A 19,765-nucleotide genomic window follows, 5' to 3' on the forward strand; every position below is an offset into this window, starting at 1 on the left:
CTGCAGCAGAACTGCCGGATAACATGGACGACATCTGCCCGGAGTTGTTCTGTTCTTCCCGTGTTTCCTCCCACACTGACTGATGGTGGATGTGGACTGTGAGCTGCGATGGGGACTGTGATAATGGTGTCTGTACAGCACTGCTGAATATGATGGCGCTATATAAGTGAGCGTAATAATAACGTCCTCAGGAGGCTCTAGATGGAAATGATGAGCGATGAATAGAGATTTATTATGTCACAGGAAGGAACATCATCACTGCAGTCTGAGGCGCAGGACGCCATGTTTGTAACCCTCACCCCCCACCTAACGCTTTTTGCCTCTCCCTCAGTCCTTTAACCCTACACTCCTCTTGCTTCACTTTGCAACTTTGTCCTCACCCTCGTCCCTCTTGTCCTGTGCTGCACCGCCAGCCTCACTCCTCTCGCCCTACGCTGCACCGCCAGCCTCACTCCTCTCGCCCTACGATGCACCGACAGCCTCACTCCTCTAACCCTACGCTGCACCGCCAGCCTCACTCCTCTAACCCTACGCTGCACCGCCAGCCTCACTCCTCTAACCCTACGCTGCACCGCCAGCCTCACTCCTCTCGCCCTACGATGCACCGCCAGCCTCACTCCTCTCGCCCTACGATGCACCGCCAGCCTCACTCCTCTAACCCTACGCTGCACCACCAGCCTCACTCCTCTCGCCCTACGATGCACCGCCAGCCTCACTCCTCTCGCCCTACGATGCACCGCCAGCCTCACTCCTCTACCCCTACGCTGCACCGCCAGCCTCACTCCTCTCGCCCTACGATGCACCGCCAGCCTCACTCCTCTCGCCCTACGATGCACCGCCAGCCTCACTCCTCTACCCCTACGATGCACCGCCAGCCTCACTCCTCTCGCCCTACGATACACCGCCAGCCTCACTCCTCTAACCCTACGCTGCACCGCCAGCCTCACTCCTCTCGCCCTACGATGCACCGCCAGCCTCACTCCTCTCGCCCTACGATGCACCGCCAGCCTCACTCCTCTCGCCCTACGATGCACCGCCAGCCTGTCCTCTAACCCTACGCTGCACCGCCAGCCTCACTCCTCTAACCCTACTCTGCACCGCCAGCCTCACTCCTCTCGCCCTACGATGCACCGCCAGCCTCACTCCTCTAACCCTACGCTGCACCGCCAGCCTCACTCCTCTCGCCCTACGATGCACCGCCAGCCTGTCCTCTAACCCTACGCTGCACCGCCAGCCTCACTCCTCTAACCCTACGCTGCACCGCCAGCCTCACTCCTCTCCTTATGCTGCACCGCCAGCCTGTCCTCTAACCCTACGCTGCACCGCCAGCCTCACTCCTCTAACCCTACGCTGCACCGCCAGCCTCACTCCTCTCTCCCGACACTGCACCGCCAGCCTCACTCCTCTCCTTATGCTGCACCGCCAGCCTCACTCTTCTAACCCTACGCTGCACCGCCAGCCTCACTCCTCTCACCCGACGCTGCACTGCCAGCCTCACTCCTCTCCTTATGCTGCACCGCCAGCCTCACTCTTCTAACCCTACGCTGCACCGCCAGCCTCACTCCTCTCTCCCGACACTGCACCGCCAGCCTCACTCCTCTCCTTATGCTGCACCGCCAGCCTCACTCTTCTAACCCTACGCTGCACCGCCAGCCTCACTCCTCTCACCCTACGCTGCACCGCCAGCCTCACTCCTCACCCTACGCTGCACCGCCAGCCTCACTCCTCTCGCCCTATGATTCACCGCCAGCCTCACTCCTCTCACCCTACGCTGCACCGCCAGCCTCACTCCTCACCCTATGCTGCACCGCCAGCCTCACTCCTCTCGCCCTATGATTCACCGCCAGCCTCACTCCTCTCGCCCTTTGATGCACCGCCAGCCTCACTCCTCTCGCCCTACGATGCACCGCCAGCCTCACTCCTCTCGCCCTACGCTGCACCGCCAGCCTCACTCCTCTCGCCCTATGATGCACCGCCAGCCTCACTCCTCTCACCCCACCATGCACCACCAGCCTCACTCCTCTCGCCCTATGATTCACCGCCAGCCTCACTCCTCTCGCCCTATGATGCACCGCCAGCCTCACTCCTCTCGCCCTATGATGCACCACCAGCCTCACTCCTCTCGCCCTATGATTCACCGCCAGCCTCACTCCTCTCGCCCTATAATTCACCGCCAGCCTCACTCCTCTCGCCCTTTGATGCACCGCCAGCCTCACTCCTCTCGCCCTACGGTCCAGCTGTACACCACAGTTTGGTGACGCTATATACACTACCCTCGCTGCTCTTACATAACGTTGGTGGGCCATTGTACCGTCCTGTAGACTGCACAGAATGGTGGCCCTGTGACTATACTGTGAGCGGAGCAGTGGTCACGCCTGTTACGTTGCCTCATTCTGGGACCGCAGAGCCCGTCCTCCGAGGACCCGGCGCAGACCGCTCGTTAGTCCTTGTAATCAGGTGCAGACGTCATTCATTTCTTGGTTACGATGCAGTGCGGTTAATAAGCGTTGGACAGTGCAGCAAATGTCTCCTCGGGGGGCTTCAGTTCTCCTCAGCGCTGCAGCCCCTCAGCCTCCGGCTGCACCACCTCACAACCTTGTGCCATTCAGTCTTGCCCAGAGTGGAAACCTGCAGTTGTCAGTTCAGTGGGGGGCGATGCTTCTGCAGGGCGTCCTCCAGGAAAGTGGCCATTTTCTGACAATCGTCCTGCGCAAAAAAAAAGAGTAGCAGGATTTCCAGACTAGAGAGTTCGGGGGCTGTGCCCACCATCATGGGTCGCCCCGCGCACGCCCCGTATGCCCGCAGCACTCACCTCACTGATGAAGCCGTAGTGCACGAGCTCCGCCGCAAGCGTCTGAGAACTCTCATCTGCAGAACGAAGAACCGACATAAGACAAAACCACGGGGGTCCGCACTCCTCATCGGTCCCAACCAACATCTAGTATGAAGCCAGGCACACAGCAGCACAGAGGATTTCAGGATTCAGAGGTCGCCTCTATGGAATGAGCCGACGGTTACCTGGATGTAACCACGGATAGGCCCCCTAGTGGTATCACCGAGAACTCAGCTCATGGGAGCACCCACCGTACAGGAGGAGCACCCACCGTACAGGAGGAGCACCCACCGTACAGGAGGAGCACCCACCGCACAGGAGGAGCACCCACCGCACAGGAGGAGAACCCACCGTACAGGAGGAGCACCCACCGCACAGGAGGAGCACACTCCGTACAGGAGGAGCACCCACCGTACAGGAGGAGCACCCACCGTACAGGAGGAGCACCCACCGTACAGGAGGAGCACCCACCACACAGGAGGAGCACCCACCGTACAGGAGGAGCACCCACCGTACAGGAGGAGCACCCACCGCACAGGAGGAGCACCCACCGTACAGGAGGAGCACCCACCATACAGGAGGAGCACCCACCGTACAGGAGGAGCACCCACCATACAGGAGAGGCACCCACCGTACAGGACGAGCGCCCACCATACAGGAGAGGCACCCACCGTACAGGACGAGCGCCCACCGTACAGGAGGAGCACCCACCGTACAGGAGGAGCACCCACCGTACAGGAGGAGCACCCACCATACAGGAGAGGCACCCACCGTACAGGACGAGCGCCCACCATACAGGAGAGGCACCCACCGTACAGGAGGAGCACCCACCGTACAGGAGGAGCACCCACCGTACAGGAGGAGCACCCACCGCACAGGAGGAGCACCCACCGTACAGGAGGAGCACCCACCGTACAGGAGGAGCACCCGCCCCACAGGAGGAGCACCCACCGTACAGGAGGAGCACCCGCCACACAGGAGGAGCACCCACCGTACAGGAGGAGCAGCCACCGTACAGGAGGAGCAGCCACCGTACAGGAGGAGCAGCCACCGTACAGGAGGAGCACCCACCCCACAGGAGGAGCACCCACCGTACAGGAGGAGCACCCACCGTACAGGAGGAGCACCCACCGTACAGGAGGAGCAGCCACCGTACAGGAGGAGCACCCACCGTACAGGAGGAGCACCCACCACACAGGAGGAGCACCCACCACACAGGAGGAGCACCCACCGTACAGGAGGAGCACCCACCGTTCAGGAGGAGCACCCACCGTACAGGAGGAGCAGCCACCGTACAGGAGGATCACCCACCTTACAGGAGGAGCACCCACCACACAGGAGGAGCACCCACCACACAGGAGGAGCACCCACCGTACAGGAGGAGCACCCACCACACAGGAGGAGCACCCACCGTACAGGAGGAGCACCCACCGTTCAGGAGGAGCACCCACCGTACAGGAGGAGCAGCCACCTTACAGGAGGAGCACCCACCACACAGGAAGAGCACCCACCGTACAGGAGGAGCACCCACCGTACAGGAGCACCCACCGTACAGGAGGAGCACCCACCACACAGGAGGAGCACCCACTACACAGGAGGATCACCCACCACACAGGAGGAGCACCCACCGTACAGGAGGAGCACCCACCGTACAGGTGGAGCACCCACCACACAGGAGGAGCACCCACCACACAGGAGGAGCACCCACCGTACAGGAGAAGCACCCACCGTACAGGAGGAGCACCCACCGTACAGGAGGAGCACCCACCGCACAGGAGGAGCACCCACCGTAGAGGAGGAGCACCCACCGTACAGGAGGAGCACCCACCGTACAGGAGGAGCACCCACCGTACAGGAGGAGCACCCACCGTACAGGAGGAGCACCCACCATACAGGAGAGGCACCCACCGTACAGGACGAGCGCCCACCATACAGGAGAGGCACCCACCGTACAGGAGGAGCACCCACCGTACAGGAGGAGCACCCACCGTACAGGAGGAGCACCCACCGCACAGGAGGAGCACCCACCGTACAGGAGGAGCACCCACCGTACAGGAGGAGCACCCGCCCCACAGGAGGAGCACCCACCGTACAGGAGGAGCACCCGCCACACAGGAGGAGCACCCACCGTACAGGAGGAGCAGCCACCGTACAGGAGGAGCAGCCACCGTACAGGAGGAGCACCCACCCCACAGGAGGAGCACCCACCGTACAGGAGGAGCACCCACCGTACAGGAGGAGCACCCACCGTACAGGAGGAGCAGCCACCGTACAGGAGGAGCACCCACCGTACAGGAGGAGCACCCACCACACAGGAGGAGCACCCACCACACAGGAGGAGCACCCACCGTACAGGAGGAGCACCCACCGTTCAGGAGGAGCACCCACCGTACAGGAGGAGCAGCCACCGTACAGGAGGATCACCCACCTTACAGGAGGAGCACCCACCACACAGGAGGAGCACCCACCACACAGGAGGAGCACCCACCGTACAGGAGGAGCACCCACCACACAGGAGGAGCACCCACCGTACAGGAGGAGCACCCACCGTTCAGGAGGAGCACCCACCGTACAGGAGGAGCAGCCACCTTACAGGAGGAGCACCCACCACACAGGAAGAGCACCCACCGTACAGGAGGAGCACCCACCGTACAGGAGCACCCACCGTACAGGAGGAGCACCCACCACACAGGAGGAGCACCCACTACACAGGAGGATCACCCACCACACAGGAGGAGCACCCACCGTACAGGAGGAGCACCCACCGTACAGGTGGAGCACCCACCACACAGGAGGAGCACCCACCACACAGGAGGAGCACCCACCGTACAGGAGAAGCACCCACCGTACAGGAGGAGCACCCACCGTACAGGAGGAGCACCCACCGCACAGGAGGAGCACCCACCGTAGAGGAGGAGCACCCACCGTACAGGAGGAGCACCCACCGTACAGGAGGAGCACCCACCGTACAGGAGGAGCACCCACCGTACAGGAGGAGCACCCACCATACAGGAGAGGCACCCACCGTACAGGACGAGCGCCCACCATACAGGAGAGGCACCCACCGTACAGGACGAGCGCCCACCATACAGGAGAGGCACCCACCGTACAGGAGGAGCACCTACCATACAGGAGGAGCACCCACCACACAGGAGGAGCACCCACCGTACAGGAGGAGCACCCACCGTACAGGAGGAGCACCCACCGTACAGGACGAGCGCCCACCATACAGGAGAGGCACCCACCGTACAGGAGGAGCACCTACCATACAGGAGGAGCACCCACCACACAGGAGGAGCACCCACCGTACAGGAGGAGCACCCACCGTACAGGAGGAGCACCCACCGTACAGGACGAGCGCCCACCATACAGGAGAGGCACCCACCGTACAGGAGCACAGGGGGCACTTACTGGGCAGCAGGTCGCAGCTTAGATGCCGATGTAACTTATCCTCCAACTTCAGGTACAAGGTGAGCTGGGAAAGAAGCACAACGTGAGAGGCGGCGCGGACCGGGTGAGGGGACACTGCGGGGGTGTGCTGAGCCACCAGGGACATAGGACAAGTGCGGGAGGGTGGTGAGCTCGCTCCAGGAGGGGTGGTCAGCCGGCCACTCTGGGATGGGGACAGGAACTCAGCCCCCACTAACAGCGGGGAAACTCCAACCAAAGATACCGCCCAATGGTGCGAATATGGTATAGGGGCGGTGAGGTATAAGGGGTCATTATAGGGAGGGGTCAGATATAAGAGGTTATTATAGGGAGGGGTCAGATATAAGGGGTCATTATAGGGAGGGGTCAGATATAAAAGGTCATTATAGGGAGGGGTCAGATATAAGGGGTCATTATAGGGAGGGGTCAGATATAAGGGGTCATTATAGGGAGAGGTCAGATATAAGGGGTCATTATAGGAAGGGGTCAGATATAAGGGGTCATTATAGGGAGGGGTCAGATATAAAAGGTGATTATAGGGAGGGGTCAGATATAAGGGTTCATTATAGGGAGGGGTCAGATATAAGGGGTCATTATAGTGAGGGGTCAGATATAAGGGGTCATTATAGGGAGGGGTCAGATATAAGGGATCATTATAGGGAGGGGTCAGATATAAGGGGTTATTAAAGGGAGGGGTCAGATATAAGGGGTCATTATAGGAAGAGGTCAGATATAAGGTGTCATTATAGGGAGGGGTCAGATATAAGGGGTCATTATAGGGAGGGTTCATTATAGGGAGAGGTAAGATATAAGAAATCATTATAGGGAGAGGTAAGATATAAGGGGTCATTATAGGGAGGGGTCAGATATAAGGGGTTATTATAGGGAGAGGTCAGATATAAGGTGTCATTATAGGGAGGGGACAGATATAAGGGGTCATTATAGGGAGGGGTCAGATATAAGGGGTCATTATAGGGAGGGGTCAGATATAAGGGGTCATTATAGGGAGGGGTCAGAGATAAGGGGTCATTATAGGGAGAGGTCAGATATAAGGGTTCATTATAGGGAGGGGTCAGATATAAGGGTTCATTATAGGGAGGGGTCAGATATAAGGGTTCATTATAGGGAGGGGTCAGATATAAGGGGTCATTATAGGGAGGGGTCAGATATTAGGGGTCATTATAGGGAGAGGTTAGATATAAGGGGTCATTATAGGGAGGGGTCAGAGATAAGGGGTCATTATAGGGAGGGGTCAGCTATAAGGGGTCATTATAGGGAGGGGTCAGATATAAAAGGTCATTATAGGGAGGGGTCAGAGATAAGGGGTCATTATAGGGAGGGGTCAGCTATAAGGGGTCATTATAGGGAGCGGTCAGATATAAGGTGTCATTATAGGGAGGGTCAGATATAAGGGGTCATTATAAGGAGGGGTCAGATATAAAGGGTCATTATAGGGAGGGGTCAGATATAAGGGGTCATTATAGTGGCAGTGAGATATACAGTAAGGGGGTCATAGTAGGGAGCGAAGAGTGTGGTACTGGGCTGATGTAACATACGTGTATCCGAGCCTTGTCCTCACGGCGCTCCAGGTTGCAGTGCATCTGTATGACCTGTAGGGGTAGGGGACATGTTGAGGGTCTCAGTCTCAGTATATGGGAAGGTGCGGAGTCCAGAACCCCATACATCAGCTCGATTGTCCCACCCAAAAGGTCCACAGTCTGATACAATCGTGGTCTCCCCGTCGGTTACCCCATCGCTCCCATCATCCTTTCCATGTCCTGCTGCCATGCAGTTGACTCTCAGGATGCACTCACCTTCCTGGTCTCCACCTCCAGGGGCTCAGGTGTGGGGGTCTTTGTGGTCTGTAAGTCTTCCTGGGATTGTGAGAGCGTGCGCGGCAAGACATGAGGACGAGAGACGGCGAAGTTCATGAGGGGGTAGATCCCATTCCTACAAAACCAGAGAGTGAGGCGTGAGAGAGAGGACGGCAGTGGGAGAGACTGACCAAGAGACGGCGGCAGCAGGAGGGATGGACCCAGGCAGGGCGAAAGCGAGCGAGACGGACCCAGTGAGGGCGGCAGTTGGAAGGACGGACCCTGAGAGGGCGGCAGCGGGAGGGAGGGACCCAGAGAAGGCGGCAGCGAAAAGGAAGGACCCAGAGAGGGCCGCAGCGGGAGGGATGGACCCAGAGAGGGCAGCAGCGAGGAAGGACCCAGAAAGGGCAGCAGTGGGAGGGACGGACACAGAGAAGGCAGCAGTGGGAGGGACGGATCCAGAGAAGGCAGCAGTGGGAGGGACGGATCCAGAGAGGGCACCATTGGGAGGGATGGACCCAGAGAGGGCAGCAGTGGGAGGGATGGACCCAGAGAGGGCAGCGGTGGGAGGGACGGACACAGAGAAGGCAGCAGTGGGAGGGACGGACACAGAGAAGGCAGCAGTGGGAGGGACGAACACAGAGAAGGCACCAGTGGGAGGGACGGATCCAGAGCGGGCAGCAGTGGGAGGGACGGACCCAGAGAGGGCAGCAGTGGGAGGCATGGTGTCACGATATGGTATGAAATATCATATAAGTAGCTTCTCTTGCTCAAGGCTGTGGGCTAACAAGCCCCCCTTCCCTTTCACTCAGCCAAGAGCTGCTTTGCCAATGTACTGGGGGGAGTTTTATGGCCGAAAGGTATTTACGACTAGACTCAAATCTTCCTCTAGCAGAGAACTGTTTAGAAGTGTCTAGAAGTTTCCATACATGCTAGCCACCTTAGGGAGAGACCCAAGTTGGGCTAAATGTAGCGGGACGAAAGAGACCGAAAAGCCCTCTACTTAAAGGAAATACATAGTGGATGCTTTCCTGAAACGGAAAGTACTTGCAAGCAGCATAATACAAAGAATAGCAGGTTTACCCAGAATCCTTTGCAGTAGGCGGAGCTATGCAAATCATCTCTTTCCACCCCTGTCTAATCCACAGCGCTTGGAATCGCCAAGCGTGCAATGCTGCGGATTAGTTTCTGAATTTACACAGCCAACCAATTCCTACCTGTGGACACGTGTTTCGGGCTTTAGGCCCTCATCAGCACAGGGCTGGAATTGGTTGGCTGTATGGAGTGGGGCTCGGTGAGCAAGCGATACATACATGCTAGCCACCTTAGGGAGAGACCCAAGTTGGGCTAAATGTAGCGGGACGAAAGAGACCGAAAAGCCCTCTACTTAAAGGAAATACATAGTGGATGCTTTCCTGAAACGGAAAGTACTTGCAAGCAGCATAATACTAGAAGTTTCCAGAAATCCATGGAAGTTCTTTGTTTGGTTTTTGTAAGATATTATGCACACCGTTTACGTTAAGATCACGAAAATATATATTCTTATTCTCCCTCGGTGGACCTACCCATCCCTCGAAACACGGGCTTCTAACTCCGTCTGGTAAAGAAGTAGGGATTTCTCTGTAAATATGTATCCCAGATAGGACATATTTCATCTCATTAGAATGCTCACGTTAATCCGAGATGAATGCTGGGTTTGTTATGACTATGACATGTTTGGTAGCGAAGTTATAGAAAGTCGATAAATCTAAGGTTGCAGTACTCAGAATGCAGAGAGGAGGGTCTGGATAAGCCAGCCTTTCTGTGATGTCACAGGCTGCAGGTTTTTTAAATCTCTGCCAGATCCCCAGCTCTTGCCTTGCTTGCTTGCTTCTTCTTCTGGAAAGCCCTGCGCACGTCCAATGAGCTGGGACGTATGGTTGCCTGCCATGCCATGAACTGAGAACATGTGAGTGTTACCTTTTCTCATTTAATCCCTGTTTATTTTATAATTACCCTTGTACATATTTGCAATTGTCTCATTTATAACATCTTTATAAAATATTTTTGATAAAGCACTGCCTAATTTTTATGGGATATAATATTTAATATTAGTTCATTCTCCATGCTCTAAACGTACCCTGTCTCTTGAAGGGAAATACGCTACTGTGTTGGGTTAGCTTCAGACCCGTTTAATCGAAGCTGGTGGCAGCGGCCGTGTGTAGTCGTTTGGGTTATGTTGTAGCGACTGCGGCGTTGATAATTATTGTGCCTGCCTGAGTGGGAGTAGTTTATTGCATTGCTGCAGCGTGCCCAATTGCCAGTACATAGCAGGCAGCCTGTCTGGCGACCAATTACCCAGGGTGCAGTACCTAATCTGACCTGAGAGTAAGGGGGGCGCCAGAGAGCTGCAAGTTTTAAGTGGAACTGTAAGCGGGATATACGTAAATCCCTGCAGTTCGTGGTATATTGAAAAGCAGTGGGATACCTAAGATAAGCCCCTGCGGTAAACTAAGAGGTCAATAGCCTTGTGTGTGTTTTTTCATCACGTTGTGGAGTGGAGGGATAACTAAGATAAGCCCCCCTGCACATGTGATAGCCGTCTGTTGGCCTAAAGTCACCCCGATCCGTGACGTAGGGGTGACGGTCACGGTGTGAATCGTGACAAATTGGTGGCAGCGGTCGGGGAATCCTGACAGATGGACACAGAGAGGGCAGCAGTGGGAGGGATGGATCCAGAGAGGGCAGCAGTGGGGGGGATGGACCCAGAGAGGGCAGCAGTGGGAGGAATGGACCCAGAGAGGGCAGCAGTGGGAGGGATGGACCCAGAGAGGGCAGCAGTGGGAGGGATGGACCCAGAGAGGGCAGCGGTGGGAGGGATGGACCCAGAGAGGGCGGCAGTGGGACGGACGGACACAGGGAAGGCAGCAGTGGGAGGGACGGACACTGTTGTGAATTCTGCTTTGGGCTCCCTCCGGTGGTTGTAGAGGGTAATGCAGTTGTGCCTGGACTGCAGGATTGGACAGGTGTATCTGCTAATTGCAAAGCTGACTGGGGTATATAGCTTTGCAGGACTCTTTATTCCCTGCCAGTTGACCATTGTTCCTTTGGAAGTGTTGGTCCTGCCTGGCCTCTCCTGCTTGCTGCCAATTCAGCAAAGTTAAGTGTTTGCTTCATTTTGTTTTAGACACACTGCTGTGTGTTTATTTTCTGTGCTATCTTGTTTCTATTTTGTTCCTGCTAGACTGTGCCTGATGTTTTTCTCAGTCTAGTTGGATTCGCTGGAGTCGCAGATATACTCTCCATATCTTTAGTTAGGTGGTGGAGTTTTTGTATTTTTCTGCTGTGGATAGATCAACAAACGGCTAGGTTCCTCTCCAATCCCCATCCAATAACCCCAGTATTTTATGTCCTTCCTAAAATACATAAATCCCTCACGAATCCCCCCGGTCGCCCTATAGTGGCCTCGACGGATTCTATCCTCTCACCCCTGGCTGTCTTCTTAGAGAAAATCTTTACACCATTGATCAAGACTACCAAATCCTTTGTACTAGATACAGGCCATTTCCTCAGTCTAATTAAACAATGCGACACCTTACCTCCTGATAGCCTGTTAGTCACCATGGACGTTAATAGTCTTTACACGTCTATCACCCATGAGAAGGGCATCACAGCGTCCAAACTACTGCTGGAGAACTCTGACAGACCCACCAATTCCATACATTTTTGTATGGATTTGCTAAAACTAGTCCTATACGAAAATTTCTTCCTCTATGAGGACACTTATTATGTACAGCGCCAAGGGACCGCGATGGGCTCTAACGTCGCACCGGCATATGCAAACGCGTACATGAACTCATTTGAAGAAACTTTTGTTTACACAGACGACAGATACAAACAGTACGTTAACCACTATCTTCGTTACATAGACTATATCTTCTTCATTTGGACTGGACCAGTTGATATATTGCAGACATTCCACCAGACCCTGAATTCCGTCTATCCTGAACTCCAATTCACTATGCAGTATGACACCAATAGGATTTCTTTTTTGGATACACTAATACTGAAAGACAATGAGGGCCACCTCTCGTCTGATCTATATTCCAAACCGACAGACTGCAATAGTCTCTTGCACTATTCCAGCAGCCACCCAAAGTCCACACGTAACAGCCTTCCCCGCTCCCAATTTACTAGGGTAGCCAGGATTGTCTCTGATCCAGCCCTACTCCCCACACGTCTAGACACTATGTCTGAAAAATTTAGGGAGAGGGAATACCCCCAGCGCCTCCTTGATCAAGAAAAATCGAGGGTCCTTCAACCGCAATCACCAGCCCTGAGAAATTCGGCCAACGACAGGATACCCTTTGTCCACACCTTCCACCCGTTTATGCCCAAAATAGAAACAGTCATCAACAAACACTGGTCCCTCCTAGCGAGAGCATATCCTCAAATAACAAGCTTCACAGCACCACCCCTGATGTGCAATAGAAGGGCCCCTAACATCAAGGACAAATTAGTTCGAGCGAAAATCGGTAGCACACGCCCCACCACAAATCAAAGTGTACTGGCTCCACGCCGCCAAGGGACATTCCCCTGCCTTAGCTGCGCCTCCTGCTCAAATGTAATTAAATCCGATTGTGTCACACATCCCAGAATAGGCAAAACATATCATATCCGGGAATATCATACATGCAATTCTAACTTTGTCATTTATGTTATAAAATGCCCATGCGGCCTTCTATACGTGGGGGAAACAACTCAACACATAAAGGACCGTATAGCGAGCCACAAATCAACCATACGCTGCAATAAAACCTGGCTCCCCATCCCCGAACACTTCACTAAAATGAGACATACTGTGGCCCAACTCAAATTCCAAGTAATTGAACAGGTCCGCAGACCCAGAAGAGGTGGTAACCATGTCAAACAACTGAAACTCAGGGAAACTTTTTGGATTCACAAACTTGGGACCTTAACCCCAAAAGGTCTCAATAGGGAAATAGATTGGTTGTTATAACTTTACTTCAATTTCTCTCTTTTTTCATCCACACACGTTGAGTTCCCTACCCTATAGGTGAGTTCTCCATTTTGCCCCTTTTTTTCGCTTTTGTATTTTTGTTTTTTTATTTTTTGCAATTTTTCATTTACTTACTTTTTTCATTATTTGATTTTATTTTTTTATATTTTATTTTTCATTTTCTTTATTATCTTTTTCTCATTTTTTCAGTCTCTAGCTTCTTCCGTTCATTATTTTTATCCGCCTCATGCTAATTTTTTTGTATATTCACAATTTTTCTATTTTGACCAAACTTAGTGTTGTCCACTTATTTCCAGACTCTATATTGCCCACTACGTAGTTGGTTTTCCTTCAATACCAGCGCTCCTATCCTCCACCCGTACTATAGACCTTTTTCCCCCAGCGCACCAACCATAGCGCCTGGACACTCCCTCTTCTGGGCAGGTTGCCCTTACTATCTTCTAGCACGAACCGCGCATGCGCGGCTCATACCGCGCTACTTCCGCTCTCAGCGCCCCTACCCATCCCCACCTCTCGGCCCGTTCTCATCCGATCCCTAGAGCAGGGTATAGTACGCTCTGTAAGTACACTCCCTCCTTTGGGCAGGTTTGCCCATACGAGCGCCTTGCGCTAACTGCGCACGCGCGATATACACCACGCCATTTCCGGTCCGGGACTTCCGGTATGGCGGTATTTTAGACAGTACCGCTTCCTATCTCCACACATTCCCACAGCAGGGCGCGGGAGCGCCGCTGACACAATAGGATAACAGCTCTTACAGGTACGGGTATCTCTTACAGCCAGCCGTTTTTAGCCACTTGTCCTGCACTCTATATGTTGGTTTAACCTCCTAACCGATAGGCCTTTCCACAGTGAGACGGCCTTCCCTATCAGGCTCCACACACCCGGGACACAGAGACTGTATCTGGCCCTATGCGAAGGTATTTATCTGGCGCTTCCTCCTCCCTCCCTCTCCTCTACCATCCCTCCTTTTTACATTATGGACACACTATATGGGCCGGACACTTAGGCAACAGACTTCTTACTGCTACTACGACCACATTCTGTGACATACCCCATGGGACCTTTCCTTCTGGTTCCTAGCTTATCTCTTACGGGACCACCTATATGGGAACACCTACCTCATACATTCTCCATAGTTTTACACACTTATGACCCTTTTTTCCTAATACCAACACGATTTTCTGCATATATATTGTATACTCTTGTAGTCTAATACAGATCTTATCATAATGACAGGTCATACCTGGAAGGGATCGCTTAGTTTGCCTCTACCACTGCCACTGTTGTATATATTTATAACAAGAATCAGAGGTAACTTAAATGACTATAACTTAAATATATATATCTCACCTGATCTAACATTTCTAAAGATGCTGATTCCCGTCGCTTCCTATTGCCAGTCCTTCACAATATCTGGCTGCCTGTTTTTTTATTTTCTTTATATTTTTCTATATTTATTCTCTTGGTGTTATTTTGTTATGTTAATTTGCGCTATTTTTTATCTTATCTTACTTTCATTTTGTCACCAATGTATATAATGTTGCTGTTTTTCAGACAAGTTGTTTATACTGTTGTTTTTCTACTCTCCTAGCAACCCCATGAATAAGACCCGGGAGGGTCGAAACGTTGGGTTCTCTCTACCGTTTTCAATTTGGCAACTTTGTGTATTCTATATTTGAATAAATTTGGCACAAAACCTTCCTTTTTCTGCAACATACCTGAATTGAGTGTGCGGTATATTTTTATATTGGACTGCAGGATTGGACAGGTGTATCTGCTAATTGCAAAGCTGACTGGGGTATATAGCTTTGCAGGACTCTTTATTCCCTGCCAGTTGACCATTGTTCCTTTGGAAGTGTTGGTCCTGCCTGGCCTCTCCTGCTTGCTGCCAATTCAGCAAAGTTAAGTGTTTGCTTCATTTTATTTTAGACACACTGCTGTGTGTTTATTTTCTGTGCTATCTTGTTTCTATTTTGTTCCTGCTAGACTGTGCCTGATGTTTTTCTCAGTCTAGTTGGATTCGCTGGAGTCGCAGATATACTCTCCATATCTTTAGTTAGGTGGTGGAGTTTTTGTATTTTTCTGCTGTGGATATTTTGTAGTGTTTTATGCTGACCGCATAGTATCCTGTACTTTCCTTTCCTTTCTAGGTAGAAGTGGCCTCCTTTGCTTATCCCTGTTTTCAGTCTGCGTGTGTCTTTTCCTCTCCTACTCACAGTCATTATTTGTGGGGGGCTGTCTATCCTTTGGGGGTCTACTCTGAGGCAAGAGAGTTTTCCTATTTCCATCTTTAGGGATATTTAGTTCTCCGGCTGTGTCGAGGTGTCTAGGTCTGGTTAGGCACACCCCACGGCTACTTCTAGTTGCGGTGATAGGATCAGGGTTTGCGGTCAGTATAGCTACCACTGTTCCAGCGAAGGTCATTTCATGCTGCTCCAAGGCCACCTGATCATAACAGGACACAGAGAAGGCACCAGTGGGAGGGACGGATCCAGCGAGGGCAGCAGTGGGAGGGATGGACCCAGAGAGGGCAGCAGTGGGAGGGATGGACCCAGAGAAGGCAGCAGTGGGAGGGACGGACACAGAGAAGGCAGCAGTGGGAGGGATGGATCCAGAGAGGGCAGCAGTGGGAGGGATGGACCCAGAGAGGGCAGCAGTGGGAGGGATGGACCCAGAGAGGGCAGCAGTGGGAGGGATGGACCCAGAGAGGGCAGCCGTGGGAGGGATGGATCCAGAGAGGGCAGCAGTGGGAGGGATGGATCCAGAGAGGGCAGCAGTGGGAGGGATGGACCCAGAGAGGACAGCAGTGGGAGGGACGGACACAGAAGGCAGCAGTGGGAGGGACGGACCCAGAGAGGGCAGCAGTGGGAGGGAGGGACCCAGAGAGGGCAGCAGTGGGAGGGATGGACCCAGAGAGGGCAGCAGCTGGAGGGACGGACCCAGAGAAGGCAGCAGCGGGAGGGACGGACACAGAGAAGGCAGCAGTGAGAGGGACGGACCCAGAGAGGGCAGCAGTGGGAGGGATGGACCCAGAGAGGGCACCAGCGGGAGGGATGGACCCAGAGAAGGCAGCAGTGGGAGGGACGGACACAGAGAAGGCAGCAGTGGAACGGACGGATCCAGAGAGGGCAGCAGTGGGAGGGATGGACCCAGAGGGCAGTAGTGGGAGGGACGGACCCAGAGAGGGATGGACCCAGAGAAGGCATCCATCCCTCCCATTGCTGTCGTCTCTGGGTCCATCCCTCCCATTGCTGCCTTCTCTGGGTCCATCCCTCCCACTGCTGCCCTGTCTGGGTCCATCCCTCCCACTGCTGCCCTCTCTGGGTCCATCCCTCCCATTGCTGCCCTCTCTGGGTCCATCCCTCCCACTGCTGCTCTCTCTGGGCCCATCCCTCCCACTGCTGCCTTCTCTGGGTCCATCCCTCCCAATGGTGCCCTCTCTGGGTCCATCCCTCCCACTGCTGCCTGCTCTGGGACCCAGAGAAGGCGGCAGGAGAGATAGAAGGACCCAGAAAGGGCAGCAGAGAGAGGGACATAAGCTCAGTGAGAAGTACAATGAGAGGGAGTGAGGAAGACATCACCTCACATCCTCTAAGAACTTGTCCAGCTCCATAGACGAGACCTGAGAAAACCTGCGAGACGAGAAGAGGCGTGAGGTTCTAGTCATTGCTGTGGCCCCCAGAGAATACGTGTGGCCCCTCCACACCCCACACATGTGTAACCAGCAGACAGCATTCACCTCCATAGCACGGGCGTTTGGCCTCTCCGCGGGATGGACGCCATGACAGCCTGCGGGTCGATGAGCTTGGTCTTCTCCTCCAGGAGGTTGTCATGCAAGATGTCTGAAGAGGAGGAAGATCCAGGAGAACTCAGGTTTGTAACAACCCCACAAACGTCCTCACTGCACGCAACCAGAGCTGCACTCGCAGCGCACAACCCCGCACAAACCCAGAGCTGCACTCACAGCGCATAACCCCGCACGCACCCAGAGCTGCACTCACAGCGCATAACCCCGCACAAACCCAGAGCTGCACTCGCAGCGTATAACCCCGCACGCACCCAGAGCTGCACTCACAGCACATAACCCCGCACAAACCCAGAGCTGCACTCACAGCGCATAACCCCGCACGCACCCAGAGCTGCACTCACAGCGCATAACCCCGCACGCACCCAGAGCTGCACTCGCAGCGTATAACCCCGCACGCACCCAGAGCTGCACTCGCAGCGCACAACCCCGCATGCACCCAGAGCTGCACTCGCAGCGCACAACCCCACACAAACCCAGAGCTGCACTCACAGCGCATAACCGCGCACGCACCCAGAGCTTAACTCACAGCGCATAACCCCGCACGCACCCAGAGCTGCACTCACAGCGCATAACCCCGCACGCACCCCGAGCTGCACTCACAGCGCATAACCCCGCACGCACCCAGAGCTGCACTCGCAGCGCACATCGCCACACGCACCCAGAGCTGCACTCACAGCACACAACCCCGCATGCACCCAGAGCTGCACTCACAGCGCATAACCCCGCATGCACCCAGAGCTGCACTCACAGCACATAACCCCGCATGCACCCAGAGCTGCACTCACAGCACATAACCCCGCACGCACCCAGAGCTGCACTCACAGCACATAACCCCGCACGCACCCAGAGCTGCACTCGCAGCACATAACCCCGCACGCACCCAGAGCTGCACTCACAGCACATAACCCCGCACGCACCCAGAGCTGCACTCACAGCACATAACCCCGCATGCACCCAGAGCTGCACTCACAGCACATAACCCCGCATGCACCCAGAGCTGCACTCACAGCACATAACCCCGCATGCACCCAGAGCTGCACTCACAGCACATAACCCCGCACACACCCAGAGCTGCAGTCTCTACTCTGCCTAAGGCCGGGGTCACACTTGCGTCAGCCTTGCGCGAGTCTCTCGCCTCAATGCCCGGCACAGCCGCTAGCACTCGGGACCGGAGTGTGCGGCTTCATGTATTTCTTTTTTAAACCAAATGTTTTTTATTGAATTTTATGAAGATTAACCAGACAAACACTGGAGAAACACAGCTCTCCACCCCCGTCACTCAGGTGTTATTTATACATCTCGGCTCTGCACAGCCAGTGTAATCGGATGAACAAATACTTGAACACAGTAACAGTAGTCAAACCAATGACATATAGCTGGTGAAAACACTAATAACATTTTTATTAATTTTCACAGAAGTTTAATTTGAGGCATCATATAATCATAGCTCGGAGCAAGCGGAGGCGAAATCTCCTCCATTCCCCGGCTGTCGCACCGGAGCCATCAATCCATAGTCCCCATATCTTGTCAAATTTAGAGACAGCTCCTCTCTTTTTGGGTCTATGTCTTTTTTCCAAATTTACTAACCAGTTAACTTTATCAATAAATCCTGATATCATAGGCTCCTGATCAGCTATCCATTTTTGGGCTATCCATTTTCTTGCCATATATCACATACGTGCCGCCACCATTTTGCCGTGGTCATCAATAGACAGATCTTCAACATATCCCAATATCCACACTAATGGCGTCTACATCATCTGAATACACCCTGCTAACCGTTGCTACAACACTCCACCTAAAGGGCACCAAGCTAGGACAGTTCCACATCATATGAAGCCTATCTGCCATGTTGGTTCTACATCTAGGACAGTGGGGACTTGACCGAAATCCTAGATTCAACAAGGATTGAGGTGTCCTGTCTACCTGGAGTCTCACATATATATGGGAGTCTCCTTCCCGAATATCTGACCAGTGATTCTCCGCTATGGGTCCCATTGCACTCTCCCGTTTCTCATTTGATCACATCGGCTGGTTTGTCAATATAATGTCTAACGTTATAATGAGATCAGTCCACGAGAACTGCGTAGATTAGCTATTCTCTATTATTGAGCTTCGAGGTTCCTCTCCTTCCAAAACCATTCTGTCTGACCGATATGCGTGCCTACATTGTAAGTAGAATTCAGAGGAAGGTAACCCATATTGGAGAATTTCTTAATCACATCTCCTATTGGCACTTGGTCAAGTCTGTTTAAGCCCTTGGCGCTCCAGGAGCCAAATCCCACCATAGACTCGGAAGCCATGGAGTGTTCCACAAAGAGGTCAATTCTACCTTCTATTCCTTGTCATTTTGTCACCGTCCCCCAAAGTTTATGACATAACAGCATAGTCGGTATTTTGCCTCCAAGTGTCCCAAATGTATGCGCCTCCAGTACCTCATAGAGGAAAAATGCTGCAGGAACTGTTGTGAATTCTGCTCTTGGGCTCCCTCCGGTGGTTGTAAGTGGCACTTTTGTGAGTTCTGCTCTTGGGCTCCCTCTTGTGGTTTCTAGTGGTATGGCTGCTCCTTGGAGTTAGCTGTCATCAGCTGCCTCCACTTATCGTCTCTTCTGCTCGGCTATTTAAGCCTGGCTGTTCCTTCAGCCAGTACCACTTGTAAATGGTTCCTGGTTGGATTCACATCTCTTTGGAGTTCCCTGTTATCCTGACCAGTTCAGCAAAGCTAAGTTTTTGCTTGCGCTTTTCTGTCCATAGATTGTGGACTTATCCGTTCAGTGCTTCCTATGTTTGTCCAGCTTATCAGTGTGAATTAATTCTGTCTTGCTGGAAGCTCTGGGAAGCAGATTTACCCTCCACAC

General features: G+C 53.7%; 1 protein-coding gene across 4 annotated transcripts in view; it reads right to left on the reverse strand.

Annotated features, from left to right (window-relative positions):
* Nucleotides 1-216: 216 nt before the first annotated feature.
* NRBP2 (nuclear receptor binding protein 2) overlaps nt 217-19,765 on the reverse strand; it is a 226,668-nt gene continuing 207,119 nt past the window's right edge. For 2 of the 4 annotated variants that reach the window (XM_069732161.1, XM_069732164.1), the window contains exons 13-19: nt 16,839-16,941; nt 16,681-16,731; nt 8,077-8,212; nt 7,819-7,872; nt 6,245-6,308; nt 2,813-2,868; nt 217-2,706 (exon numbers count right to left, since the gene is read on the reverse strand). In XM_069732161.1, the coding sequence (XP_069588262.1) occupies nt 2,638-2,706; nt 2,813-2,868; nt 6,245-6,308; nt 7,819-7,872; nt 8,077-8,212; nt 16,681-16,731; nt 16,839-16,941 (533 nt within the window). In that variant the 3' untranslated portion in view covers nt 217-2,637. Of the gene's footprint in view, nt 2,707-2,812; nt 2,996-6,244; nt 6,309-7,818; nt 7,873-8,076; nt 8,213-16,680; nt 16,732-16,838; nt 16,942-19,765 lie in introns of those variants that run through there. The other 2 variants (XR_011314155.1, XM_069732163.1) reach the window with 2 other exon arrangements.

The sequence above is a fragment of the Ranitomeya imitator genome, chromosome 6 (genome assembly GCF_032444005.1).
Source record: "Ranitomeya imitator isolate aRanImi1 chromosome 6, aRanImi1.pri, whole genome shotgun sequence".
Classification (NCBI taxonomy): Eukaryota; Metazoa; Chordata; class Amphibia; order Anura; family Dendrobatidae; genus Ranitomeya; species Ranitomeya imitator.